This window comes from Saccoglossus kowalevskii, chromosome 1 (genome assembly GCF_978046115.1).
Source record: "Saccoglossus kowalevskii chromosome 1, keSacKowa6.1, whole genome shotgun sequence".
Classification (NCBI taxonomy): domain Eukaryota; kingdom Metazoa; phylum Hemichordata; class Enteropneusta; family Harrimaniidae; genus Saccoglossus; species Saccoglossus kowalevskii.
This window is the reverse complement of record NC_140641.1, coordinates 9,847,592-9,875,584: the sequence shown is the minus strand read 5'-3', so window position 1 is coordinate 9,875,584 and position 27,993 is coordinate 9,847,592. Positions and strand designations below refer to the sequence as shown.

General features: G+C 33.0%; 2 protein-coding genes across 2 annotated transcripts; one reads left to right on the top strand and one right to left on the bottom strand.

Annotated features, from left to right (window-relative positions):
- Positions 1 to 8: 8 nt before the first annotated feature.
- Positions 9 to 12,477, bottom strand: LOC102804256 (1-aminocyclopropane-1-carboxylate synthase-like protein 1). Its single transcript, XM_085499786.1, has 13 exons — positions 12,407 to 12,477; positions 10,894 to 11,061; positions 9,015 to 9,074; positions 7,590 to 7,733; positions 7,042 to 7,108; positions 5,991 to 6,091; positions 5,025 to 5,108; positions 3,906 to 4,006; positions 3,118 to 3,253; positions 1,647 to 1,788; positions 832 to 974; positions 566 to 719; positions 9 to 294 (listed from the first exon to the last, which is right to left on the bottom strand). The coding sequence occupies exons 2-13, from the start codon at positions 11,029 to 11,031 to the stop codon at positions 236 to 238; spliced, it is 1,329 nt and encodes a 442-aa protein (XP_085355912.1). The 5' UTR covers positions 11,032 to 11,061; positions 12,407 to 12,477; the 3' UTR covers positions 9 to 235.
- Positions 12,478 to 14,594: 2,117 nt separating this feature from the next.
- Positions 14,595 to 24,738, top strand: LOC102804375 (uncharacterized). Its single transcript, XM_006819524.3, has 9 exons — positions 14,595 to 14,912; positions 17,520 to 17,631; positions 18,490 to 18,651; positions 19,126 to 19,299; positions 19,536 to 19,609; positions 20,203 to 20,400; positions 21,581 to 21,808; positions 22,526 to 22,669; positions 23,566 to 24,738. Exons 1-9 carry the CDS (start codon positions 14,691 to 14,693, stop codon positions 23,689 to 23,691), a joined length of 1,440 nt encoding a protein of 479 aa, XP_006819587.1. The 5' UTR covers positions 14,595 to 14,690; the 3' UTR covers positions 23,692 to 24,738.
- Positions 24,739 to 27,993: the final 3,255 nt, after the last annotated feature.

The window sequence follows — 27,993 nt, the reverse complement described above, 5'->3', positions numbered from 1 at the left end:
AGAATATGCATAAAACATAGTATAGCTTGATTTATTTATGTTTTACACTAGAATATGATTTTACATTCACAAACACATTATTTCTGATTAACATGGCAAAAAATATATATTCTGCAAGATTATTTACAATTTTAACACTTTCTGAAATAATTACGAGATTGATTGGTTGTGTAGTTACTCGTGCTCAGTAACCCTTTAGAGAATCTCTGAATTGTTAAAGCATGCATAACAAAACTCATTCTGAGTTCAAAGAACTCATTCTTTTCTTCAGTACCACAGAAAGTCTTTTCAGTGCTGTAAGAAAAAACAAATTTACATGAATGTACAATCTGTAAAACACATCACTGAAATAACAGCATATCGACTTCTTCATAATTTTCTGTAACCAAGACAAATCATAATCATTTCATGGACATTTCATACCAGTATTACATAAATTAAGAAAAACAGACACAAAATGAAAAAAACAAAATTCACAGCAAAGAACTTTGATGTCATAAAATTAGCTTTGTGGTTAAACTTGAATAATACTTTGTGGGACAAAATTCATGTAGTCAGAACTTACAAACTTCTTGTTTATCTTCATCGATGGAAAATATAATCCTAAACCACCCCGGTTGGCAGCAAAAGAAATCCTGACCAGGAGCTACGTAAACCTTATTGTCTAATATCTCATAAAAGAGTTCCATTTCACCATCAAATGTTGATGGGGTAATATACTATGAAACAAAAATACACAATGGTAAATAAATATAATTGCACAGACTAAATTAAGCAATCAGAAATTAATGAAAGATACATTGTAATTTGATAATATTTTTCTTAACTAACCTTACTAAAATCAGCCCAAATGAACAGACCTGACGGCCTGACAAGATGGGGAACTCCTATCTTAGTTAATCCATCTGACATATTTTTATGAGCCTTCCTAAGTCTTTGAAGATTTGTTGGCAGATATGTTTTTTCTACCCAATCTGTGTACAAAATAACAAGTCATTGTAAATCAAGAAAAACAGAAACATAGTGTTGAAAAAAAATGGCCAATGGTCAACCATCTAGAATCATATTTCGGAAAAATAACATCATGCAACCCAATATGTACAATGTACTGCCATCCCTGCCAATAATGAACTCCTTGCCTTCCCATAATGGACAAAAGCTTGAGTCGTTTTATTATTGTATGTGCATATGTATTACTATATATATATATATGGTTTAAAGTGAATTGATCAAAAAAATATATGTCAGAAATAATAATTTTCAAAAACAAAAACACCATTCAGCCATCTTAAGTCAAATTTACATATCAAAGTGGCACGCTCCTGAACGAACCCGTTAATCTTTCCAACAAGTTTGAAGTAAATCGCAATGCACATGTGTGTGATCTGCTTCTGTACATGTCAAAATATCTGATTTTTACAACAAAAACTGCAGTCGGCTTTTAACCATCATGAAATTGCTACATGTTCACATGCATAGATAGGTGTTAAGTTTGAAGAGAATTGGCCAAGGTATGACAGCATGAGGTACAGCTAGGAAACTAAACTATAAATACCCATTTCAGACCTCATTCGAACTTCGAACAAGGAATAATAAAAATCAGTAAGAATATTAATTATGCAAATGATAGTGATATGAAAACTTACCTTTATCTTTGATCATCTCATTCAAATAACACTGTGAGAAAGTAGGCATGCCAAAAAAAGGAGATATTTGTTTAAGAGCAATTAACACTCTGTCATTCCAAGTATAGACAGCACCACATCTCATACCCGACATACTAAAATCCTGAAAAAAACAAATATATGCAGTTGTTAAAATTATATCCAAATTGGCATATAAATAGAATAAAAGGTATTTTGTTAATTAATGTTTTGTTGTATTTTGATCTGGGCAAAAATGCCCATTTTTCAATTATTATAAAATATGCAGAGAACTTCCATATTGAGATATGGAGCTATCTCGTTAGATTGGGTTCAAGACTGATATTTCAGAATTAAATAATTTAACATTATCTGATGATGTGAATTTGCTTCAATTTTTTGTATTCAAAGATCAAGAATGAATGTAATATTGGTGAAATCAAATGCTCATGATACTGCTGTTGATTATATACCCTATATATATATATAAAATATGTTTTTGAAATTCAGTCGCTCACCCCCTTGGCTATTATCGCTGATTTAGTCGCCAGAGTGATTTACATCATCAATTTTGGTTCCCTGAGCATCTCTAATAAATAACCTATCTAACCGCTGGACTGAATTAATGATATTGTCAAAAAATCACAGAAGATTTGGAGAAAATAGGTAGTTTTTTTGCGTATTTTTGCTTGAAAAGGCAAGGGCGATTTTCAAGGATGCAGGTTGTTTGGATCGGACTGTTTCTTTTGTTTTGAGTTTGTTGTAAGCCTAGAAACATAACAACATGGTTTTTGTAGTGAATACAGAATATGTTCTGTTTCAATACAGGATTTTGATATGCCAATCGGGCAATTTTAACAATTTCTTACTGGAGCGTCCCCTGTATAAATGGTCCTCTACTCTTCAAAAATTGACAATGGTAATAGCCCAGAATAGACTTCCTGTTCAGTGCATCTTTGATTGTAGCAATGTTTATGCCACTATACCCTCCATGGACAAGTTTACAAGCCCTTATATTGCAAAACTGACAGCTGAAATTTCGTAAATATAACTGACCGCATTTTTCTTGAGGATTTGACAAAACCCTATGAAATCTCTGTAAAATAATCTCTGCAAATACAATAATTTATGACAATTTTGTTTAATTTAAGTAATTCATTTTACATAGGAGTGCAATTGTAATTGTACACAGAGTTGCATTTTAATGAAGTTTATTTATAACCTAAATTCAATGAAGAAGATACAACATACAAAACTTGTGCATTGAAGTTAAATGTATATACCAAAATCTGTTGATGCATGACCAGGATCCAGATTCTTGATTTTGATGAATTTTATCTCAAAATTGGATCTTGAATTGAATCGCAAAACCGATAATTATGTATCCTAGGCTGCATGAAAAATGTATAAAGTTTGAATGTAATTGCTCCAAGCATGTCTGGGATGAATAGAGAAGTCATGGTTGATGGAATACCTTGGAAAATCCCCATATAACATGGGTTCTTTGTGGATCAGGCAACGTATCCAAACTGAAGACGCTGGTGAACTTGACATCGTCTTGAAATATAGACAACATATAAATTTCATCCATAATAACATGCAAATTATTTCTACAAGATATCAATATTTTAACTAGTTAGAACTTGCAAGGAAATGCAAATTCCACAGAGAGCGTGTACAATCACAGATATCATAATAGTCGCAGCACTGACAGCCAATCACAGAATAACCTAAATGCATCCTGGAAATGTCATCTAAAAATCTATGATTTACTATGTAAATTGGAATGTACAGCCATATATACAGATATTACATAGATTGAAATGTTCTTGAAATCAAGGATAATCCGTTTAACAGACAATATGCCAGCAATCAAAAAGGACTAGGGATGCTCACTTTAGACCTATAAGAGACAGACTTTTGCAAAGTTACGGATATAAATCAAACAATTTCACATCAGTGAAATCAAAGAATTTTCTCAGTGAAATGTTGTCTTTGTGAATAGTTTTATATCGAGATGTAAACATTTAAAGAGAGAAAATTCACTGATTTATTGTTACTTTTACAATTTACTGGCCACTGCCTGCTATCTACTCTCCACTGCCTAAAATTGTATCTACTTTCCACATCCTAATGCCTACTGCCCACTATTTATTGCTCACTGCCCACTATCTTCTTGCCACATCCCGCTATCTGCAGTCTACTACCAACTTGCTACTGCCCATTGTTCAGTTTTATCATTGTGTATAACGAAAGTGTTACCTTTTTGCAAACTGAAGACACTGTAGCACTAGTTCCTTTGAGTACACATCACCCAATGGATTGTGAGGATTAATCAAGAACAGACATCGAACATTGTAACCCTGGAATAAATGGATATCAAAGTTACCATGGAAACATACCTAGCAAGTGGGCAATATGTACTGACTGCTGACCATGCGCCATTCAGGGTTGGGAATGTAGTGTCCACTAAAATTGCCAGACCTGTGTGCTGTTACGGCCCTCAGTGCACATTACAAATCACAGTATTCTTGTCGCAATGATTACCCTAACATGACTGGAACTTCCTCTAAAAAGATCCATTAGAAATCATAGAACTCCAATTGCTACTGGCGACAGTGGTAGGACTAGATTTGTTACTGGCAAAAGTGGTAGGATTAAGTTTGTTACCAGTGACAGTGGTAGGATTAGGTTTGTTATTGGTGACAGTGGTATGAATAGGTTTGTTTCTGTTGACAGTGGTAGGATTAAGTTTGTTACTAGTGACAGTGGTAGGATTAAGTTTGTTTCTGTTGACAGTGGTAGGATTAAGTTTGTTACTAGTGACAGTGGTAGGATTAAGTTAGTTTCTGTTGACAGTTGTAGGATTAAGCTGGGTACTAGTGACAGTAGTAGGATTAAGTTTGTTACTAATAACAGTGGTCGGATTAAATTTGTTACTACTGACAGTGGTAGGATTAGGTTTTTTATTAGTGACAGTGGTAGGATTAAGTTTGTTACTAGTGACATTGGTAGGATTAAGTTTGTTACTAGTGACAGTGGTATGAATAGGTTTGTTTCTGTTGACAGTCATAGGATTAAGTTTATTACTAGTGACAGTGGTAGGATTAAGTTTGTTACTAGTGACAGTGGTATGAATAGGTTTATTTCTGTTGACAGTCGTAGGATTAAGTTTATTACTAGTGACAGTGGTAGGATTAAGTTGGTTACTAGTGACAGTGGTATGAATAGGTTTGTTTCTGTTGACAGTGGTAGGATTAAGTTTATTACTAGTGACATTGGTAGGATTAAGTTTGTTACTAGTGACAGTCATAGGATTAAGTTTATTACTAGTGACAGTGGTATGAATAGGTTTATTACTAGTGAAAACAATAATAATACCTGTGTTTTAGCTTTTGCTAATGATGTTTCCAATATATCCACATTCAATTGGAATGGCTGGCATTCAGCTTCAGACAGACAACCCTGTGGAAGTGGAAGAAATCAATTTAATGTTGATGAATTAAATCATAATCTGACATTGAAATCAAATTTAATTATAATGGCCACCAGTCGGCCATATTGCACATGAAAGACTGAATACTGAGTGTACATGTACATACCGATGCTGCAGATAGATGTGCATATACAAGGTTAATAGTATTAATTATAAATATAATTTATAATCTGTGAATGCTCAATTATGACATGCATTGACCAAGCTGGCATCCCTCTTTCATATTTTCACACCTCCCATGCCACATTGTACTTCATGCAATATTTGCTCACATTTCATCCTTCAGTCGGATTTGCATTAATTAACACCGGAGTGTTCATTTGCTTATCTGTGCTCGCGTTCCCTTTAAGCGTCAGTTTGTTTTGCCGTACCATACGATATACATCGTCTCAGCAGACCTCTCAGCCACCCGTTCATGCATCGGTTTCCATTTATACTTTCTATACAATTATCTATCTCATTCAAGTGTAACTCGTGTTTATCTGCTCATGAACAACCTTAGCAATAAACAGCTAATGGGGTTCCAGCACAGACCAAGCAGACTTTACACGGGTACCCACGCTGTCCATCCTCCTGGGGTTGTGAGTCTATCTGCAGGCTCCCGCCAGGGGGACGCCAGCCATGACGCCCACCTGTACAGTCTCTGCTGGTGGAAGGTTGCAACCAGGTACCACGCGCTCAGCGTCATGATGCAATTCACAGGCGAGTCGCATCATGGAGCTGTTCACTGCTCCCCCTTCCACTTTTACCAAAACCTTGTGTCTTGTGTCATTTATTGAAGCATTAACGTGAGGTATGACCACCAGACGGCCATATTGCACATAGAAAAACTGAATACTAAGTGTACATACCGATGCTGCAGGTAGATGTGCATATACAAGGTTAACCTGAGGTATCTTAGAAACATCTGCTCTTATGGCCGAGTAGTATGGAGTAGGGATCAACCATGCATCTGCATATATGGAAAATAAATATGGGTATTGTATCTATAACCATAACATTCATGATTTCATAATGTAGCAATTCATTTGAAGTTTGTTCGCTGAATGAACCGTGTCCATTTTTTGTTTTTGTCACCTTGCTAAAATCGCATTGTTAAAATGTTATGATGTCAAAACAGACAAACCATATTCATTGTTACAGATGGATTCCACAAAAATAGTCTTAAAATGAAAATCTACACCAAGTTCTGAATTTATGGCATTTATTTACACAGAATGTTAAAGATCACATGTTTTGTGATGCCAACTGTAAAGCCGAAAACAGTCACTCGGCTGAGATAGCTCCGCTATTAGAAATGCACATTTCAATTAAAGAATTGAAGATATCATTAGAAAATGAACAAATCTGAGAGAGGTCCACCTGAGGTAACTGTATGAATAATATCAAAGCAATCAAACTTGTGGAATTTAACAAGAAGTCGAAAATACCACTTTTTACCAAAAATGACAAAAATATTCATCAAAATAAGAGAATTGAAGATGTCATCATGAAATGAACAAATCTAAGAGAGGTCTACCCAAGGTACATATACACCAAGTATCAAAGCATTCAGGCTTGTAGTTTTCAAGAAGAAGTCAAAAAAGTAAAACATTGACACTGACGACGACGTCTAGCATGCAAATTCAATTTACCGGTAAGTTGGTCCAGAGCCACTCGGCCTACAGGCTTGTCGGGATGTATATTAACTTTTCTGTGAATTTTTTCGTCTGGACACCTGTACCCCAGTTAGGTGACAATATTTGTCAAAAAAATACTGTCCTACCATTGCCATGGTGATGGCCCAACAAATTATTGTTTGTATCCCTCAGTAGATCGCTAATCAGCCTACCGAATGTCTCAAATGTCAGTGCATAAGTGTGTACTATGAGTAACTGTTTTATAGCCATGGTGTGTACTTACCACCTACATCACTGAGAACTGTGGCCAATGCACATACCATTGATGTTAAACCATTCATAACCACCAACTATTAAATAGAATAAATAATTATTAAAATACTGACAGTGAATGATTATTTTGAAGAAACAAAAAATTAAATTTGTTAAAATCATTAAATTAAACTTAAATTCAAGGCTTATTTTAACACATCAGCAATATTAATTTATCAACTTCCAATAAAGTGAATAGAAACATATGTAAATGCATTAATTATTCACTTTTAATTTCACTATTTTCATTGATAAATAAAATCTGTGATACTAAATTATTGTTTTCTTGAAAGAATTTATGAAATTAAAACACAGTGAATATGCTCAAAACATCAAAATAGTAAAATAAAATGTGAGTGAAAATAAATGGTTTTACAGTAGCTCAATTATAGTTAGTATATATTATTGGATGATTTACAATGCTGACAATAAAAAAGCAGAAAACACTTCACTCAAAATATGTTCAATTTTCTTAGGAGTAACACAAAATGGTCTGTGAGATGGATACACTACACTTACCTTATTTGGATCTAGTGGTGAACTGGAATTTGCATGTGTAGTCAAAAACTCTGCTAATGTCACTCTGAATGCTTCAATTCCAGTGAAATCATTGTACTTCAAGATATCGAGATTGTCAATAAATGGTGATGGGATGCTAGAAAGCTGTCAATGATACCAATATAAACGTGATCACATTCAACAGAACATTTTTAACATGCCGATTCTGCTTGATCAGGGATTTCGCTGCTCATCAATTCTAGTCAATAGTGAAAGAATCTATTTCCTAAAGAATCCTATAATAGTATTAAGATTTTCTTTTTGTTCACTTGATGCCCAGTTTGGTTAAAATATTTTTTAATGAGTCATGTTATCAATTATAATGCACCACCTTGATTCCCCTTGATTTTTGACCTGCTTTCATGACATTAATGAATCTTTTAAGGTATAGATGCAGGTTCGTGCATGTGCACTTGGGAATGAAATTTTTTTTGTTTTTGTGTTTTTTATTATCCAAACAGTCTTGGCTATAGACTGTTGAAATTGCTTAAAAGACGATTTTAAAATATAGAAAACAGGTACAAATCTCTTTTGAATACATAGCAAGATTTAGCAAGGCTGTAACATAAATAATCAAAAAGAAACATGGTAAAAACAATTTGTTTCGATGAACTAAGGTTAGCCCGGGGTGATTTATCCATTGTCAAGCAAATGTGATAAACGAAGTGGAAATATGTCCATAGCGTGTTAGTACAAAGAGATGAATTTGTTTTGTTATTTGTAGTGACTAGTGCTTAAAATATGCTAATCAATATGTAAATTAGGTTATTAATATGCATGGCCTTTAAGCCGAAATTAATCAGGTCTGTGAATAGTCATATAGCATATACCGGGTATGTACCCAATTTATTGCAAATTTACTAATTATGCAAATTAAGTAATTAATATAATATCCAATACTTATTAGGTCTGTGCATTGTGTTATGACATCTGTGTCTCTGTCTTTCGTTGTAATGTGGTGATTGATACTTTAGATATCAGAGGAAAAGTCAGAAATTGACAAATTACTATGCAAATTAGGTAATTAATATGCATTGACATTTACCCAAAACTAATCAGATGTGCACATTATCCCAGAGCATCTATGTACCCAGTATCATCAAAATCCAATGAGTGGTTCTTTAGATATCAGTGGAAAAGTCATGGAACACCTAAAAATTAGCTAATTTATATGCAAATTAGGTAATTAATATGCACAGAGTTTAACCAAAACCTAATCAAATCTGCGCATTAGCCCAGTGCATCTATTCATCAAGTTTCATCAAAAACCAACATATGGTTCCTGAGATATCAATGCAAAAGACGGACACACACAGACTAACAGCAAAAGCTCCCATTGTTATTTAACTAAACACTGTTTTGAAAAATGTTCTGGTATATTCATACCTTTTCAGCAACAATGTCAAGGCTGAGGCTATTCTCTGCTGTACCAGCATTGATTACTCCCTGTAAGAAAACATAGCACGACCATGGAATATATTGTATGAATTGACAATTATTATGTATATGTTGTTTTGTATTGTAATGAATTGACAAATACCTTTGTCCAAATTTGGCATAGCTTTCTGCATTATCATGTACTATTACGAAGATACCTCAAAGTATGCACGACAGTACAGCGGCAGTATCGACCGACGCTCATCAGAGATCGATGGGACAGCGTACTGTCTGAGTGCATACTTTGAGGTATTCTCGTAATAACCTTATTATTATACATCTTTTCTTTCCAGGCATACATCATGGGAATGCCGAATTCCAAAAAGTTCAGATCAGAATCAGCGAACTTCTTTGTATGGAATCCGGTCAAACCCTGGTGGCAGATATGTTTGTTTTTATTATTGTAAGGATGCTTACACACGTAATCATTCCATATTTGGAATTAGCATTTCCTAATATGGTAGGATGAAAATACCCCGTAAAATACTGCAAAATTACGGCATGCTGTAACTTATGGCGTTACGGTGACAGATGTATAATAATCAGAGATATATTAAAATAGAGGGTTTGAAAATAACAGTAGCCCAAGACACACAGACTCCCAAATCTTGTCCTGCCAAATTAGCGGACTACTAAAAATTTACAGATTATTAGTAATTTGTTAGACTAATTTATCTGTAAATTTTTTATGTCCAACTTGAATTGATATTTTTCTGCATGACTACTTAATTTGATAGACTATCCAGTAAACCTATGGAAGTACAACTGATGACCAAGCAGACTTCCAAAAACCTTTGTCAATTACAAGCCCCAGCCACTCTAATGCCTGTCATCCATTCTGATCCCTGCATAACATATATTGTATAAGAAAAGTAAGATGTGTTAAACCAAGATTTAAGAAAAAACACTTAGAAAAAATACAGAGACAGGCAACTGCGGTCTTTTCTAGCTTTGCTGTATAGTTGCTTGGAATTTGAATGCGATTTTGAACGTTCATGGTGCAAGATTACTTTCAAATATTCTTAGACGAGTTGCATGACACATGAAATCCAAGGAAATATATACAATGTTTTTCAACAAGCAACTTTCAGAACAAAAATACATGCCTAGACAACACATTATTAACAGTATAATTTAAACTAGTAGAATTTGAACAAATTTTGTATACCGAGAAAGCATTTTCACAAAAACAGAAAAAAGTAGCTTCATGATGTTAATATTTGGCAGGATGATATTTTCATTCATGGATTTTGAAACAAGAACAAGTCTATCCCACAGTACATAAATAGCAGTACCCAAACTAGTCTGTTATAAAAATATTTGATATGGTATATTTAAAAAAAAAGGGGGGTTGCACGCACCTAGATGCTTACGGTATAGAATGTGATGCACTAAGATATCACTACCTTTGATGTTTGCTGCATTGATGTATGATTATGTGTAAAGTTGATCGATCGATCAAGGCATGTCCGAAATACAGATGTATATACGCATGCTCTTCGTTCAAACATAGCCAAAGATAGCAACATACACGTTTATAATTGTTATAGCATTGAAATAGAAGAAGTTATTGTAAAAAAAAAAAAAAACATTATCATAGTACTACTGTAAAATCTGTATTAGAAGCTGCATCTTTTTGAACAATTGAGAACCAAAAAATCACTATTTCTTATGTGTATAGATGCTTTAATAGGAGCTGCATTTCCTCTTTTGCATTGTATCATTTTAATAGAAGATGCAGCTTCTAATACAGATTTTACAGTAGTACTATGATAATGTTTTTTTTTTTTTTCTACAGCATCTTTTGATAAAAAGAAAATTCACTTACCATAGGATTGGTGTCTTTATGATAGGGGTTTGCAGCACATCTCAAAAAACCAATTTCTAAAGCGAAACTGAATTGACTTATTTGATTTCCTCGTTTTGATAACACTTCCTGCGATGGCGAGATAGAAAGTTCTTCCATGTTGGTTCAATCCGCACCAGGAATATCTATCTAAATGTACAGAGCACATACATGTATACATGTAGATGAACAGTTTATATTATTTAGATATTAAAAGCAGTGGGCACTCCAGATTAAATGTTGATAAGTTATCAATATATTAATCTTTCCACCACTTAAAATTATCTCTGTTTTTCACAAAATATCCTATTTATAGTCTGCACTTTCTTTCAGAAGATTTGGACAAAAATAACCAAATTTTATTAGTAAAAGCTGAAAATTTACTCAAATTTTGCCTGTTCCCTTTTTGAAATATTCGGTGTACCTAAAAAAAGGTTGTATAGTTTGGGTGTACATGTACCATTGAAAGATACATATTTGTCAGTGTCACTGATTGACCCATATAAGGCACACTTTAAGCTCAGTGCTGTACGTACTTGAAGAGTTTGCCTAGCAGCATAGCTAAAAAAATGTGGGTAAAAAATGTTATTATCATCTTTAATCAATGTTTATCAACACAAATGTCGCACGACTGCAGTCTGTTACAATTTGCATTTTTATATAACAGAAATATTGTTTAGTATTGCATTTTTAATTTTGTTATTTTAAATATCTCAGACATCAATTCACTCTGCGCACTGTACATCTTATACTCTGGTAAAGATTGCTTGTAAAATGTTAATCACTAACAGCAGGGCTATATCAGCTGACAGGCTACTTGTTTTAAATAATACATTTTTGTCAGGGTTTTGATTAGAGTGCTGTAACCACGAGGGGAGGGGCACAAAAAGTAAATTTTATACAAATATAAAGGTCAAAATTATTTATTTCTTTGTAAATTAGCACAAGTCCAATGACAGTGTTTTTGATTTCATGGACTTCCTTCTATGTAGTAAATGACTTAGCACTTTACTCATCTTAAGGCAATATATTCTGAAAAGTAACTTTAAGATAAACCACATATATGGTCTCACAAAAACCTATAAGTACAACTTATTGGGAAACAAAAATAATTAAAAAAATGTTTGTCATTGTAAATTTTATAATCTGGTGGAGGTACTGAATATTTTTCTCGAGTGTTAAAGATTATTATTATTATTATTATAGCACAAGCACTTTAAGATATACAGGCACCCCCCTACTTACGCATATAGGTATTCACGTCACTCAACGGACACCTACAGTTATCTAGATTGGGCATAGAAAATTAAATAGGGGCTGAGAAAAAGGGTTAAGGGTGGGGTACGTACGGTATATAAAAGGAACTTTTTCCCAGTTGACCGGATTACGCAAACGCGTAAAGATTATTTCAGAGTTCTGAAAAGTAAAGTAAGAATAACCTGAGTTTAAGAATATGACATAATGGGCGTACTAAACGTACGCTCATATCACTAACCTACAATGGGTGCCTAGAAACAGGGCTAAAGGAGAACGCTTATATCACTTTGTTCATTCATGAAACATCACATCAAAAGGCTTATGTGAAAGTGGCACACAATAATAGCATTTGCAGTAAAAGCTGGCACACACTATAGTAACATTGTGTTTTTGTCGCACATAGCGGTAGTCTGACTCACGTTTACTAAAACCATGTCTGACTCACATAATAATAAATGAAATGTGTGTCTTTACTAATTCACCTTGTTGGTATTAAATTTCAACAAAATCGGATAGAAGCCATCCAGTATTTACCGGCAAAATTAACTATCGCACTATACTTGGCTAATATATTCGACATATGTTGTTATCAAGTACTATAATTGCGATCTCATTGGTGTTTAATCAAACCTGCTGCTTCACATACTATAAACCAATTGTGTGTATAACTACATTATAAGTACATCAGTCCTATTCCGATACAAAACACATAACATCCATAACATCGTCCTACACATGGTCAATATTTCACGTTTTCCAAAAAGTTGTATTTAATCAAGCCTATTGCAGTTATTTCAAAAACAATTTTACTTTCTAATGTGGTACATTAATTGAAAGAGTACTAAATTAAAAGTAGACAATATTTACATCAGTCACATTGCGGTACAAAGTATTGTCACTGGGTAACCATGCTATATCTATGACTTCAATATTTGATTTGTAATATTTTTTTTTCATTCTTTATTTGAAGATTTCTGTGATTAAACTATGAAATTATATATACAGGGGTTACGGACTCGACTAGTTCTGATGAACTATATCTGTAATCCCCACCAAAAAGAAAAGGAAAGTACTCTAAGTAGAATTCATTTTATAAACATATATATATTTACTACTTCAACACTGAGGGACTGTGGTTTAATTCAACGCGAGATGTCGATTATTTGTTAAAAACGTGTACTATCGGCCAAGACTAGGGCGTGCTTTCGGGGGGGGGGGGTTAAAGTGCCAGATCACAGTCTCTCTAGAGGGCCGGGACTGTGGCCAGATTGTGTATGATATACTAATACTTGCAATCTAATATTGCATTGTAGTACTTTCGATTGATATATCACACTAGAAAACATAGTTATTTTGTAATTGCCCCAGCCGTTTTAATTGAATTGATTGATTGAAAAATCATGTAGCAAGTTTTATGGGGTAGCGTTTTCTGTCTGGAAATAACATTTAATTTTAAAATTGTATGGCTTCGTATTACTGGTTTGTTGACAATTAACTTGATACTAACCATAATCAGTTTATTTTGATAGACCACCACTTTACGGTAGTTTTATATTTCGTGATGCTATTATGTGCCAGTTTCAATACCGTGCAATAATAACAGCTATTGGAATAAAGCAAGACTTTATTATCTCTTGTTTCGCGAACCCGCCGAATGAACAGGAGCCGAAAATGAATGAAAAATTTAGTTCGGCGTAATTTCTCGCGCCCGCCGACTTGTAAGTGCAAAAAAATGCTAATAAAAACTTATTTTTATCTTTATTTTTTTTCCGCCCGCCGCATAACAAACCCAAGTTGCATTTTCGTGGGAGTACCATGATCAAAGTACCGAAGTCTCGCACAGATGAGAAACAAGGTTATACATGGAATAAAATTTTATTTCATTTTTTCTCTCCGATCAATGATCTCACTTGCAATTCTCTGAGAATCACACAAATCTAATGGAAAAAAGAATTAATTTTATTTCTGCCCTCCTCAAAAAAATTGCCTTATAAAAACTCGAGAAACAATGAAAGTCTGGCCTAATTGCCAGCAGTATAAGTAAATGGAATAATAAAATGTTGAAACAAAAAATATTTAGGAAAAGTTACCGAACAAAAGATTATATTGAAAGATAAACACATTTATGCACATGTGATGTGTGTGTGTTTATGTTTGATTTTGTAATTTTCATTTTTTTTCTCTGTGCAGATTATTTTTTCAATATCCATCAAACCACCTGCGTAGTTCTGATCCCTTGATAAAATTGATGGTCTGAATTATGCTAGAACATTTTCGCAATTTTTGTATGTGTTTATTTCTATGCTGGTTAATATCTTGTTAGTAGCTGTGGAAAAAGCCCACGGTAAAAGATCCGTTAACGAGCGGCCATTTATATTGCCGGTGAGTATTGCTCATCGGCTTCAATTACAGGCTGTTATTGCGTGCCGACTTCACACTCTGGCGCACAACGCTGACAGATGTACGGATCGACGTACTGTATTTAATAACTTTCGTATGTGGCTTGCATTAATGTGCCAAAAATGAAAGGCAGAATATTGATATATTCGATTGTCGGGTGTCCTCATTGTATGCGTGCTAAATCGACACTACATGAGTTGAATTTGACGTACGTTGATGTGAGTATTGATAACTACCCCGATTCAGTACGGGAAGAAGTGAAAGAGCGGACCGGAAAAACGTCTGTGCCGCAAATCTTCTTCAATGCCAAGCACATCGGTGGCAATGCAGAACTCCAGGAACTGGTACAGTAAACTTATCTTAACTTATTGTCATAGATCTGGATCAGGTGGGGGTGGGGGTGTGGCACGCAGACCCGTACGTCACATTCCTTGTCAGTGACCCCCAAATACTATGTTTATTTACGGTGCAGTTATGTTATGCTCATTGCCTTCTCAATGTTCCCAATTGATGCTTTGTATTTAAAAAAAAAATTATAAAATCTATGTTTGAACTTGAAAATGCTGACTCACCTGTGAATTTGTGTGCAGTAAGGTCATTCTCTGTATTTCGATCTCTGTATCTTCTTATGCATGTTATATGTTCCCGTACCAAATAAAATTTATCTTATCTTATCTTATGTAAATTAAGCAATTCAACTTTGTTAATAATTAATTAAAAGACACCTCACCACTAGTCTGTGTTGTTATAGGATAGGATATTTATAGGAGTTGATTGTTTATCCTCTCACAAAAATATAAAAAAACCAGCCCAGTCATTTACTAATTCTATAAGCTGCATCCATAACAGGTAAATACTGACTTATTGTGCAGTAACGTCTGACTTCAGTTAAAACACATGTAAATGATTATAAAAGAATATCTGAATATTTCAAAAAAAGATTTCATAGGGTGCAAACAATTCTGTAGTGTTTTAAACTTGAGTAATTTTTTATGTATTAAAAATAGCATGATGTCTGCTGTGGTCGTCACAAGGCAGCGAATGTTTGAATTTCATGTACACAAACAATCTATTTTACATGCATATTTTACAGTCATACATATAAATATTGACTGATTGTGACTTGTACTCTTAATTATCCATTAATATTTGTTTTCAAATTTCTGCAACAGTTTGATTAAACATGAAATCATGATTGTTTGTGATAACGTGAATGTTGATCAATATTGATTAGGGTGTGGTTTTAATGTGCAGTCAGAAAGTTCATTGACTTCCTCAATTTATTATTTTATGGTGATGCTCTGAAAGTATCACCACAAAATGATGAAATGTATGATCTGCAGAAATCCACACTATAGTTCAGGAGAAATGATCAAATATTCAACAGAATACTGAAACCGAATTTAGAAAACCATGCACATACAAAGTGGCTCGTATCTGTCAGGAGCAGCAAATAGCCTCACAGAGCTGCAATATTATATGTCAGGATTCATTGCCATGGATATTATCATTTTACATTGTGACACAATGATCGGTGAGAGGTGTTCTGCAAATAATACAAAGTGGAAATGCAACTTTACGTCGAAAAAGTAAAAAAAAAAAAATAACCAACCATTTTTATGTGAAATACTATAAGTTCACAGTGAAAAAAAAAAATTCTATTCGATATTATGTTGAATATTTATTTTATAAGTATAAACCAATGTTTATTTAAAATTAAATTAAAATTTTCTTATATGTGTGATGTCAAGTATACAGCAACATACTTGTACAAAAATCAGGAAATCTTTTTTTTCGTCGTTGGATTGTTTTTTCTTGAGACAGGTCACATCGTCTTTTGTGAAATTTTCTCCTCTTACCTAGGCCAAACAAAAAAAATTATTTTGCTTCCCTGTCATTGCACCTGTCTGTTAGAAACCTGCTCCTCACCCGTTTTTTTTTTTTCAATTCTGCTTATCAGTATTTGTTTGTTTTCTGTTTAAGAGGATTTTTTGGCAATCCTATTCAACCTTTAATGCATGTATGTTACTAGTATACATATAATAAATGCTAAACTGTGAATATAAAAAAAATAATCAAGAGAACAAATTTAAGATCTTGTGGATCTATAAATTGTTTCTGCAATATTTGTTTTCACCTCATCTCTAATCTCATAGGTATTTATCCACAATTGTTCATCTGATTTTAAGGTTGTCATAGTGATTGCCTCTTTTCATCTTTCACATCTACTAAACATGCCCTAGAGAATCTTTGTGAACATTTGCTTCTAGTTTGTTGTTTGTTATTTATTTCCTCAAATGAAAATGTTTGACCAGAACGTTGTGGAATAGCGTGTACTTTTCCCCTTTGTTCATGAATAGTGATATGTTGTAAACTACAAAACTGATATGTATGCAACTAAAGTAATAAATTTGGGAAAAGTCACTTGGGTGCTGACATTTTTATTTGTAAAATAGGTAGCTCATATATCAATAATTTGACAACCAAAATATCAGAATGCCTTAGACCCTCAGAAAGAGTTTAAAATCTGATTCAACTTGTATATATGGCTGTCAAACCAGTTGTCCTATCAATATTCTGAAAGTTAGGTACATCTCCTCAAATCAGGGCTATTAAGCACAGCAAGTTTGACAATATGACTTTCAGCAGTGTTCATAAACAGCTTGACGAAGCAACACCAATGTACGCATGACTATTTTTCTGATTATTTTTGGCAATAAATACTGCATTCACAATTTCAAGCAGATTGGTAAAATTATACATAGAAAACAATGCTGAAGATTTGGGTCAGAAATCCAAGATGTCCACCAAACCATGTATAGACATTTAGTATAAACACGATGTATATGTAGTTTATATAAGTTTACACATGGGTTTTTTGTATACAAATTTGAAAATTTGTCTTTTGTTAGCTTTTCTGATTTTCACCATATTCAAATATTATGTTTCAGGTGAAAGATAAAACCCAGCTTGATACTTTAATTGACGATGTAACAAACAACGAGGTTCCACCAGATGCACCACAACTGCCTGATCCAAGTTTAATGAAAAACCCTGAAATTGGTTAGTGGAAGTTCCTCATTTTATGGTTAAATCTCACATTACTCAGTATACTGCCCTCTTGTGGCAAATAAATACAATTGTTTTGTTTTCAAAATAACTATAACTTTATACATTGTATATATATATACAATCTGAATACATTTTTTTTTTATTTTATTATTTTGTAATATTGTATTGCATTTTCATGGGCAAGTCTTTGTATAATTTCAACCATCAAGGGCTTTCATGATTACCAAAAATTCAAAAAACTACTAGCACATACATATCAAATTAAAGTGAAATAAAATATATGATTTATAGATAATTAAATTTGTTTAAAACAATAAAATAGCAACAACAAAAAATAAAATAAAAAATATAAATGAAATAGAATTATTGTAAAAATTTTGACTAGTTCTAGATTTTAGTACATGGGTATCATACAGTGAAATATCACACTCTACTTACTAGTAATATAATATCCATTCATTAATTTTGATATACTGCCCTCTAGTGTTCAATATGTGCAGTTTTGTTTTTATGTAATTGCCCCTTATAATTGCATGTTGAGATATATTGATTACACTCTTAGTGCATGTAAACATATTTCTAATTTGTTTGCTTTCATAAGTGCCTCAATAAATAGTTAGAACTGTTCTTATATCTAACCCATACTTATTTTTTTTCACTTCCCCTTCTGTGTTTTTAGGAGTATGATTTTTAATAAAATATTTACACTTTCAGCCATTTTATAGCGAACTATTAAAATAAGTCAGTTATTGATTGTCATATTATTCATTTATTTATATTTTTAATTTGCAATGTTTTGCATTCTTCATTGTTTCGCATTCTTCATTTCTACAACTTTCTGGTTTTTAGGTAATTTAGATTTCACCTGTGAATTAGATGAGTATGCCTTGTTAGTACGTGATTTAAAAGCAAGTGGATTGATTAAAGACCATAGATCTGGACTGAGAGTACACAAACAATCATTTATTGGTAAAGAGTTTGTAGATTGGATGGTTCAAACAAAACGAGTAGGTAAGCAACACCTGTCTAGACAGAACATTACTCAATGTGTTTTACTCTCAGAGTGTTTAGTGTTTAATTATATCCAATTTGCATATGTATGATGTATCTCTGGTAAAAATAACATTTTTTAAAGACACAGTATTCAATACATGTGACTGCTGGTTTACATGCTTTTATAATAGAGCAAATATGGTATAAATCCAACAATATTTTCTCCTATAGTTTGACATCAGCAGTCATGAGTCGGTCGGTACATCTGTTTTTTATCAATCTGAGTTGTAGGTGATAGTCACAATATTTGTTATTGGTGATCATGTGTTCTGTCATTAACCAAGGTCCACTTTCGTTACCTTTCATATAAGGTCTATTTGGTACAAAATTTACATGAAATTATAGAAGAAATAATTAAAATGTATAAATTGTAGCACCAATATGCATGCTTAATTATTTTTTCTTTCTTTGTGGTTATATTGATATCAACAGATAGAGCAAAGGGGGTTGAGATGGGTCAGAATTTATTGGAACATCATTTTGGGCACCATGTTAAAGACTCAGTCAATGAATTTCGTGATGACAATACTCACTATCGATTAATGGAGGATGATGAATCCTCTGCTCTAAATGCTGGGTTATCTTCAGAATGTGAACCCAGACCAGGTATGAATCTCCATCTGTGAATTCTAAGATACTTTCAGTGGAGGAGATTCCATAATTATTATCTTGCATATGCTTCCTGTGCAACAGACTTATGTCAATCTTCTAATACGCTATGTAATGAAGCCATAAATAATGAAAAATACAATATACTGAATTTTAACTTGACCAAAATAAAGAAGCAGTAAATAGAATCCACTGATTGTAGCTACTACAACTCAAACTTACTTATTTTTTAGCTACGGAATTAAGTGAATACCTGAGGCGTCTTATTCTTGCGATTTACTCTGACTTCCTCTCATCAGATGGCAAGGTATAAATGAGCTAAATACTGTAAAGGCATTAATTATACACTGGGTTTCAATTTCTCTATTTTCGCTGATGAGAAAAATATACTAAATTAAATCCATGTGAACATGTAAAATAACAATGGAAATGTTATTTCAAATGTGGCCATTCAAAACCATGTTAAAAGGCTCAAACATCTGAATAGTGAAATTAAATCCAGTTAAAATAAATGGTTTTATAGTATAATATTACAAAATTTTTTGTTTCAAAAATGTTGCATAATTATTGATTAGGACACATGTCAATTATTCATTATTTTTACACTAAATGAATTATATTTTTGGGTGAAAACTGTTCAAAAATGGGCATGTTAAAAAAAAGCCAAAATACTAAGAGTTCACAAAATTCTCCAATAATTCATGACAACCATTACAATATGTTATTACTCTTGTAACCATAGAAACCAATGATAAATGACACAAATATTATACATGCTGTATAATGTATTATATATCATAATGTGTTTGTTTCATACTTGATATGTTGCAAATATCAATAATGGTCTCCCACTAACTCACATTTTCTTAAAAACTCACTGACATACATTCTTCTCTCAAGAGTGTTGACTATAAAGGCATTGCGGAGAGTAAGAAATTCAACTTATATGTGAAAACAACAGCAGAGCTTATCAGACTAGATATGAATAGTCTGAAAAGAGAAGAGAAGCTGGCATTCTTTATTAATATCTATAATGCATTGGTTATACACGCTAATGTAAAAGTGGGACCACCAGTAAACCTTTGGCAGAGATACAAGGTAAGTTGTTTATTGATCTCTTTGTACCTGTATTTGGTAATAGTCAAGTCGAACCTTGAGGTTTTCAAGTGATTTATAAAGTTCAACTTGATTAATTAATCTCCTTCTCAGCAATATTCATAGTTGTACCCTGCACCTAAATTCTAAATTGAATTATGTTCAGTTATAAATAAGTGTGTTTATATGCTATACAAAACTGTTACTATGAGGTTATTACGAGGATACCATAAAGTATGCATGAAGACAGTACAGCTGGAGTGTCAAAGGATGCACAGCAGAGGTCGATGTGCGTGCATCTGAGTGCATACTTTGAGGTATTCTCCTAATAACCTTATTATTATACATCTTTTCCTTCCCAAGGATACACCATGGGAATGCCGAAATCCATATGTTTAGAACAGAATCAGTGAACTTCTTTGTGTGAAGTCCTGTCAAACTCTGGTGGCAGCCATGTTTGTTTTTTATTATTAGCGGACACTTACGCACGTAATCATTCCATATTTAAAATTCGGATTTCCTAATAGTTAAAATATCTCGAAAAATATTATAATTATAATAAATTACGGCACACTGTAACTTATGGCATTACGGTGACAGATGTATAATAGTAGTACTTAATCACATCTAACACACAGGACTGATCAGAGGAGAGCCAGTAACGTGAAATGGGATAAATCAGAATATTCCCCTCAGTTTATGCAAATCACAGTGGCATTCCACTCTAACGGCATCTACACAGATTCGCCTCCCTGATGTGGCAATTATTCATTTTGAGAGCACTTCAATGAATAATTGTCTTATGAGGGAGACAAATCTTCATATACCCCAAAGATTATAGACAATAATTGCTTGGGAATAATTTGTTGGAGTGGTGAACCCTACATAGACAGAATGCTATCAAAGCTGAATCATGTCAACTGAAGCACGCATATGCCAAACACATTATAGATTTTCAGTATAAAATCACAGAATGCCTTGGACACTTGGAGAAATTCAACCATGTAAACACAAATATGTGTGGTTTACATGCTATGCAAATACTCAGACATGATAAAATATACCCTGAGATATTACCTTTTACTAACCTTTTTTTTTGTAGAATCACTTATTTGCATTTATTTATACCATTATCTACAAATCCTTGTCATAATTGACATTGTATTGTATTTTTTTTAAAAAGTTTTTCAATGTTGTGAGTTACATCATTGGTGGCCATGTTTACTCCCTACAAGATATGGAGAATGGTGTCTTAAGATCTAACAGGAAAGGTGTTGGTATGTTAACTAAACCATTTGGTGCTAAAGATCCTCGTTTACAAGTAGCACTGGAGAAACATGAACCTGGCATACATTTTGCATTGGTTTGTGGGGCTAAGAGTTGTCCTCCTATCAAGACATACTCTGCTGATGTAAGTATAGGAATAGTTATTTACTCATTCAATCATTTGTTTGTTTGTTCATTCATTCATTCACAATCTTTCATTGATAAACTATTCATTAGTTTGGATTTATTCACTGATAAGCACTCATTGATGGACACTCATTGACTTATTGACAAGTAATTTTTTTAATTTAACAATAAGCAACATTGATTATTTCTTTAATTTATTCATTGGTCAGTATTAACTCATTCACTCACTTATTCATAAAAGTTTTTTTATTCATCCACTCATTTATAAACAAGCATTTATTTCTTCATTAACTTTCATGCATTCCTTCAATGATAAGTAATTAATTCATTCATCCATTCATTCATAAATTAATTCATTGGACTTCTATTCATTGATAAGCAATTCATTTATTCATTGATAACATTGGGTCAGTGTTTTCATGCATTGATAGACACTCATTGACAAATATTTATTTATTCATTGAATTGCTAAATATTTCTGTAATATTGATATATCAATTACAAAATATAAATTCAAGTATAGTAAGACCAGCATAGCAGAATCTGAATCCTAAATATCTGTTTATTTTCTTTTTTTATTTCTGGGTCACAGTATTATCACAAGATGGGTGTACAATACCTGAATTCATCCACCATTATTTTATGAATATATATTCCCTCATATTATAGCTTGTTTATTCAGTTTTTTTTGTTTGTTTTTTGTCTTGGCTTTCAGGATATTGATAACCAACTGAAAGCTGCTGGAGAAGCATTCTTAGAAAGTTCTGATGGATGTGATGTTGACATGAGTCGTAAAGAAATCAGACTCAGTAAAATATTTAAATGGTACAAAGAAGATTTTGGTAACACTAAGCAAGAGGTAATAATAACTTTAATTTTGTAGTATTGTAAACTCCTCTGATCAGTTTCATACTGTCACTTTTCTGGATTTCTTTAGTACATCGTTATTGTAAACTTCAAATAAGAGTAATTCTATTAATTAATACTGGAAGTGTATAATACTTAAACTGTGATTGGGGAAGAGCTCAGTGCCCAATTAACTTTAAATATTTTCACAGTTTCGCTCTTAAAACATGTTCTGTTGAATGCACATTAAAGAAAAAAACTTTGTGTGTACAACAAAAACGTTGCTGCATGTAAAAACATGTTTGTTATAACATTGTATAACACTAATATCTGTCAATTAGATAAGTGTGGAAACAATATTTTGTAGTATAAATCATTTTTGCTGCCAAAACACATTGTCTAGTATTTTGTGTGCCAAATTTTGCGTGGGTATATTGCTGTTGATGTTATATGTATTATTTTATAAGAATTAGAACATGCAGCATTAATTCAGGAACATGGATAATGATTAATTTGTTTATACAATCACGATGACTTCTATAATCTTTTTTGGTCAGTATTGTTTTCACCAAAAATTTTAACGAGTATTTTGAACACAGAAGTTTGTTTAGATATATTAAATTTCCTTGTTTCAGCATTTTTATTCTGACTTTTGCCATGCAAGGAAAAGATCGTACCAGGTTCCAAGTACATTGTTTGTTTGTATCTATTCTGAATTCATATTTGTTATATAATCTAGATTCTCATCGGGCAAAGTTGTAATAGTTTATTTTGATTGTAGAATTTTATTAATTTATTTACTTCAAAAATGCATCTAAAATTCCCTCACACACATATATTCTTCACATGACTTGTTTGTAAATATATTCCCTAAATAGGCATTCTATGACATTCTATTTTATATTTCAGTTGGTGCAATGGATACATGAGCACATGAATGATGGTGACAAGAAGAAACAAATTAGAGAACTGATTGCTGATAGAAACTATAAAATATCATATATGCCATATGACTGGGGTGTTAATTCAAAATGATATGCTCATAATGAATGTCTGAATTCAGTGTTATGTAGTGAACCATTCACTGGATTTCACAGTCCAGTATTCCCATTTATTAGGTCCATATTAAACTATTTTGACAGAAATTTCCATTACAACAGATTATTATAAGTCTTATTAGTAAGAAAATGTTAAAAGCACTTACTAATTTTTGATCAGCAAATAAAAATTAAGAGTACCAAACATGTTTCATGGATACAATATGCCTTTATGATTTCTTCATAGCATTAAACTCTAAGTCAATAAGAATACCAAAACTTGTTTCCATGGATACAATGCCTTTGCAATTTCCTCATAGCATTAAGTTTTTGACCATTTGTAATTAGAAAAATGAACAAAATACTTACAATAAGAGGTTAATTAGTCTAAGATCAGGTACCCTAATCTCAGAAAATAATTTAGTAGAATTTCTGAAATTCCTGTTCCAAATAATTGTTAGCCACAACAAACTAATAAATAGATATATAAACATCTATGTTCCTCACGATATTCTTATAAATATGTATTTAGCATAATGTTGAATTGTACAATTTCAGAGCATATTTTACTGTTACTGGCATACAACATATATATAAATATATATATCTCTATATTATTTATTAAATGTATCTTTAGAGTGCAAACAGACTTAGAATTTGGCTTAGCTTACATTAATTCTGTCAGTAATCTTATGATCACAACATTTATAAAATATGTTCAGATGTAGCAATACTGAAACATAGAATTAGATTAAATGATGAAATTAAATGTTATGGTTACATATGATATTTTATATATAATGAGAAATATTTACATACTGATGATATTCTGAGTTTGTTTTATGTCTTTTATAATGTATATTATTTTAATACTGTTGACATCTGTTTAGAAATGCATATGTGACTACCAAGGAGACCACCAAGGATGAATATAGTATTTTTGTTGTGTTCTGCCCCAGCAACTGTTTGCATGTGCTTACTTTTTGCAGTTAGCCTATTGTACATTTCTTTGGAAAACAATAAAATTGTTACCTTGCATACCTTGCATTAGGAATTTTAAAAGCATTTATTCTCAGATTTGAAAACATAAATCATTGTATATATGGAGATATGAGGGAATGTATTGTCTTACATAAAAATTTGTTGCAATGTGGAATAAGTTGATTTGAAAAGTCGCAAAATTGGCTGCAAAGTTACATAAGTTAGCTGAGAAGTCATAAAAGTTGAGTGGAAAGTCACTAAATGTGGATAGGAAGTTGTAAAATTTGAAGGAAAAGTAGTAAAATTGAATGGAAACATTGACAAAAATGCATGCACTTGTGGGCCATAATTTTATCACAAGAAAAGTTACTGTAAATACTGGATTACGCTCATTTTGAAAATGCAAGATGGCTGCCACACCCAGTTCTGAATGTTTGTACAGACGTCAACAAGGAAAAAGTACACACAATTCTCCATTTTTGCTTGATTTACCAACACTTTTTGTTTTTCCTGATGACCTCCATGGGAATGTCATGACATTCAAGTCATGTGATGAGAAAACTGATGAAAAAAAAAATGTTCACACTTCACCACACTAGCACACCATAAAATTATGCACACACTGATAATCAGAGTTTAAACCTGTTTCCACATGCACATGAATATCTGTGGAGTAACTATATGTGAGCTTTATCAGAGAAATGACAAGTTTAAACCAATTTAAGCATAATTACTGAAAATTGGTTCAGACCAGATATAGAATTCTAAATCGTGATGCATAAACTGTAATAGACATTTTTAGTATTTTTCCCCCATTGCATAAATATAGTGCATTGGGCAATTCAACAAACCTGAACTGTAATATATACAGTGCCTCGCCCAACACACACACACACACACACACACACACACACCCCAAGGTTTTATAAAACATCTTTGTCTTTAATGTAAAGTCACATGGACATTTTAATCCTGAAACAATGTCCTGAATGTAGTTTAAGCACTGGACTAACTTGTATCTGTGTGTGCATGCAGTGAACTGCCTTGTAAAGACAAAATGGCCATAAATTTGATTAAATTACAAAATAACAAAACTTACAGTGCTATTTGGGAGGATTGTGTGCAGACTTTAATCTGAATCAGACGATGTATTAGCACAGACATGAATAAAAACAAAATGGCTGCTTGTCGGCCATTTTTGTTGGAATCTTGTAAACAAATTGACATGCACCAAATAACCAAATATGCATGATCATAGTACAAAGTTTGTATAAAACCATAGAAGTCGACAAGAAAATACAACCCCAAGATATTTATAGTAAGAAACTGCCTCAATTTCTTCACCTTAAAGTGACCACCAGCTTTAAAAACCAAAACTTTTGTTTTTTTCCCTATTCACTTTCATTTTCCACCTGTCACAGTAACTACTTAATATTTTAAAAGAACTTTGCAACCCGATCACCGTATCTGAAAACATTGCTACATCATCTGCAAATAATAAGCAGAACAGTTCGACAGGGTCGGCGATAGACTCTGTACGGGTCGTAATAAGAAAGTCAGCGATAACGGTAAATATAGGTGACGACACAAGAACATAGTCAACAAGTCTTGCCCCGTTACTTGAGATACATGTAAAGTCACCAACACCTGCATCGCTGCCTACTCTACCATTCAACATATGCAAATTGTGTGAGCAGCAAAGAGATAACAAAGTACACCCAAAATTGTTAGAAATGTTATCTATTGTTGCTCATGGAATGTTCAAGGTGTCTTCAATATATGGAAATTCATTTATAATATAATCGATTTTATCATTTATGGCTCATTTTCCGTACGGGCATTAAAATTACCGTTTACAATCAAATTTGCGTCATCAAACGTAGATAAAATGGTGATCAAAGATTTTTCAAATAATTCAATTTCATTTCGTGATTTAAGATTATCATAGAGTGTTGCATTTTGGGGAGGTAAATAAACATAGACAATAGATGATATATTTATCAAAGCCAGACAATTCTTTCTGGAAAAAGAAAAACAATCATTTAGGTCAATTTTAATACATTTTACATGGTGAATCAAATTATTTCTAATTAGCGTTAAGACACCTCCAGAAAATGGACCAAATACTGACTGACCTTCGCGGTCTAATACAATTGTACACTTTAAACCCATGAAAATAATCAGAGAACTGATCGACAGATAATCAAATTGTTACATTAACCACAATATCATTTGATTATATACGAAAGAACACTTTATCATACAATTTCATACCATGCCATAACTATTTCAGCTCTGTGCAAAGGTTTTCAAACATGTCAACCATTTTCACTGACTCCGAACGGTCACTGCCTCGCTTCGAAAATATTTTCGATCATGAGGTTCAAAAGAAAGTTCCCGATTTGGAACTGGAGGTTGCTTTTGTAACTATGGGCAATATATTACAGTGCATGCTTTAACAAAATGTTTTTATTATTCGATATAATAATGCAGGTATTGACCACCCTGGCTACGAACGGTCTATATACTAAATTGTTCGGGTCAACAAATCTGTATATTAAATTTAGCCGCAGTAATTGTTTGTATAATATTCAATTAGATTCGTATTATATAAGTGGACTGTATAATATCGGCTTGAAGGTAAGCTTTAGTGAAACAAAACCCCTTGCATATGCAAAGGTTGGGAACTAACGAATAATAATCGTGTAGATCAATACAATTTTACTTTGAAATAAAATTGGGTGAGCATAGGTGAGTACGCCTACTATGTTACGTAATTAACTGACAAACGTTTAGATAATGACACAAATGACTCACACATTCAGAGCGAATTAATTCAACAGCGATGATACTATAAGAACTAAATTAATCTGATAAATGGAACGATTGAGGTTGATGTCTGTTAAAGCGTTCACGGTGATGATTGAAACTGTTGAATAAAAAAGAATGGTCCTCCATGGTGTAATTTACAACACACAGCACCCTGCCCTCCACGGTGTAATTCTCAACACACGGCACCCTGCCCTCCATGGTGTAATTCACAACACAAAGCACCGCACCGTGCCCTCTATGGTGTAATTCACAACACACAGTACCCTGCCCTCCATGGTGTAATTCACAACACACAGTACCCTGCCCTCCATGGTGTAATTCACAACACACAGCACCCTGCCCTCCATGGTGTAATTCACAACACACAGTACCCTGCCCTCCATGGTGTAATTCACAACACACAGTACCCTGCCCTCCATGGTGTAATTCACAACACACAGCACCCTGCCCTCCATGGTGTAATTCACAACACACAGTACCCTGCCCT

Coding starts and splice junctions, on each gene's coding strand:
- LOC102804256 (XM_085499786.1), bottom strand. CDS start 11,031: ATGGAAGAACTTTCTATCTCGCCATCGCAGGAAGTGTTATCAAAACGA. Junction 7,734..9,014: donor TTGACATTGTTGCTGAAAAG/GTATGAATATAC, acceptor TATCATTGACAG/CTTTCTAGCATCCCATCACC. Junction 295..565: donor TGAAGATAAACAAGAAGTTT/GTAAGTTCTGAC, acceptor TTTTTCTTACAG/CACTGAAAAGACTTTCTGTG.
- LOC102804375 (XM_006819524.3), top strand. CDS start 14,691: ATGAAAGGCAGAATATTGATATATTCGATTGTCGGGTGTCCTCATTGT. Junction 17,632..18,489: donor AATGAAAAACCCTGAAATTG/GTTAGTGGAAGT, acceptor TCTGGTTTTTAG/GTAATTTAGATTTCACCTGT. Junction 18,652..19,125: donor GGTTCAAACAAAACGAGTAG/GTAAGCAACACC, acceptor TGATATCAACAG/ATAGAGCAAAGGGGGTTGAG.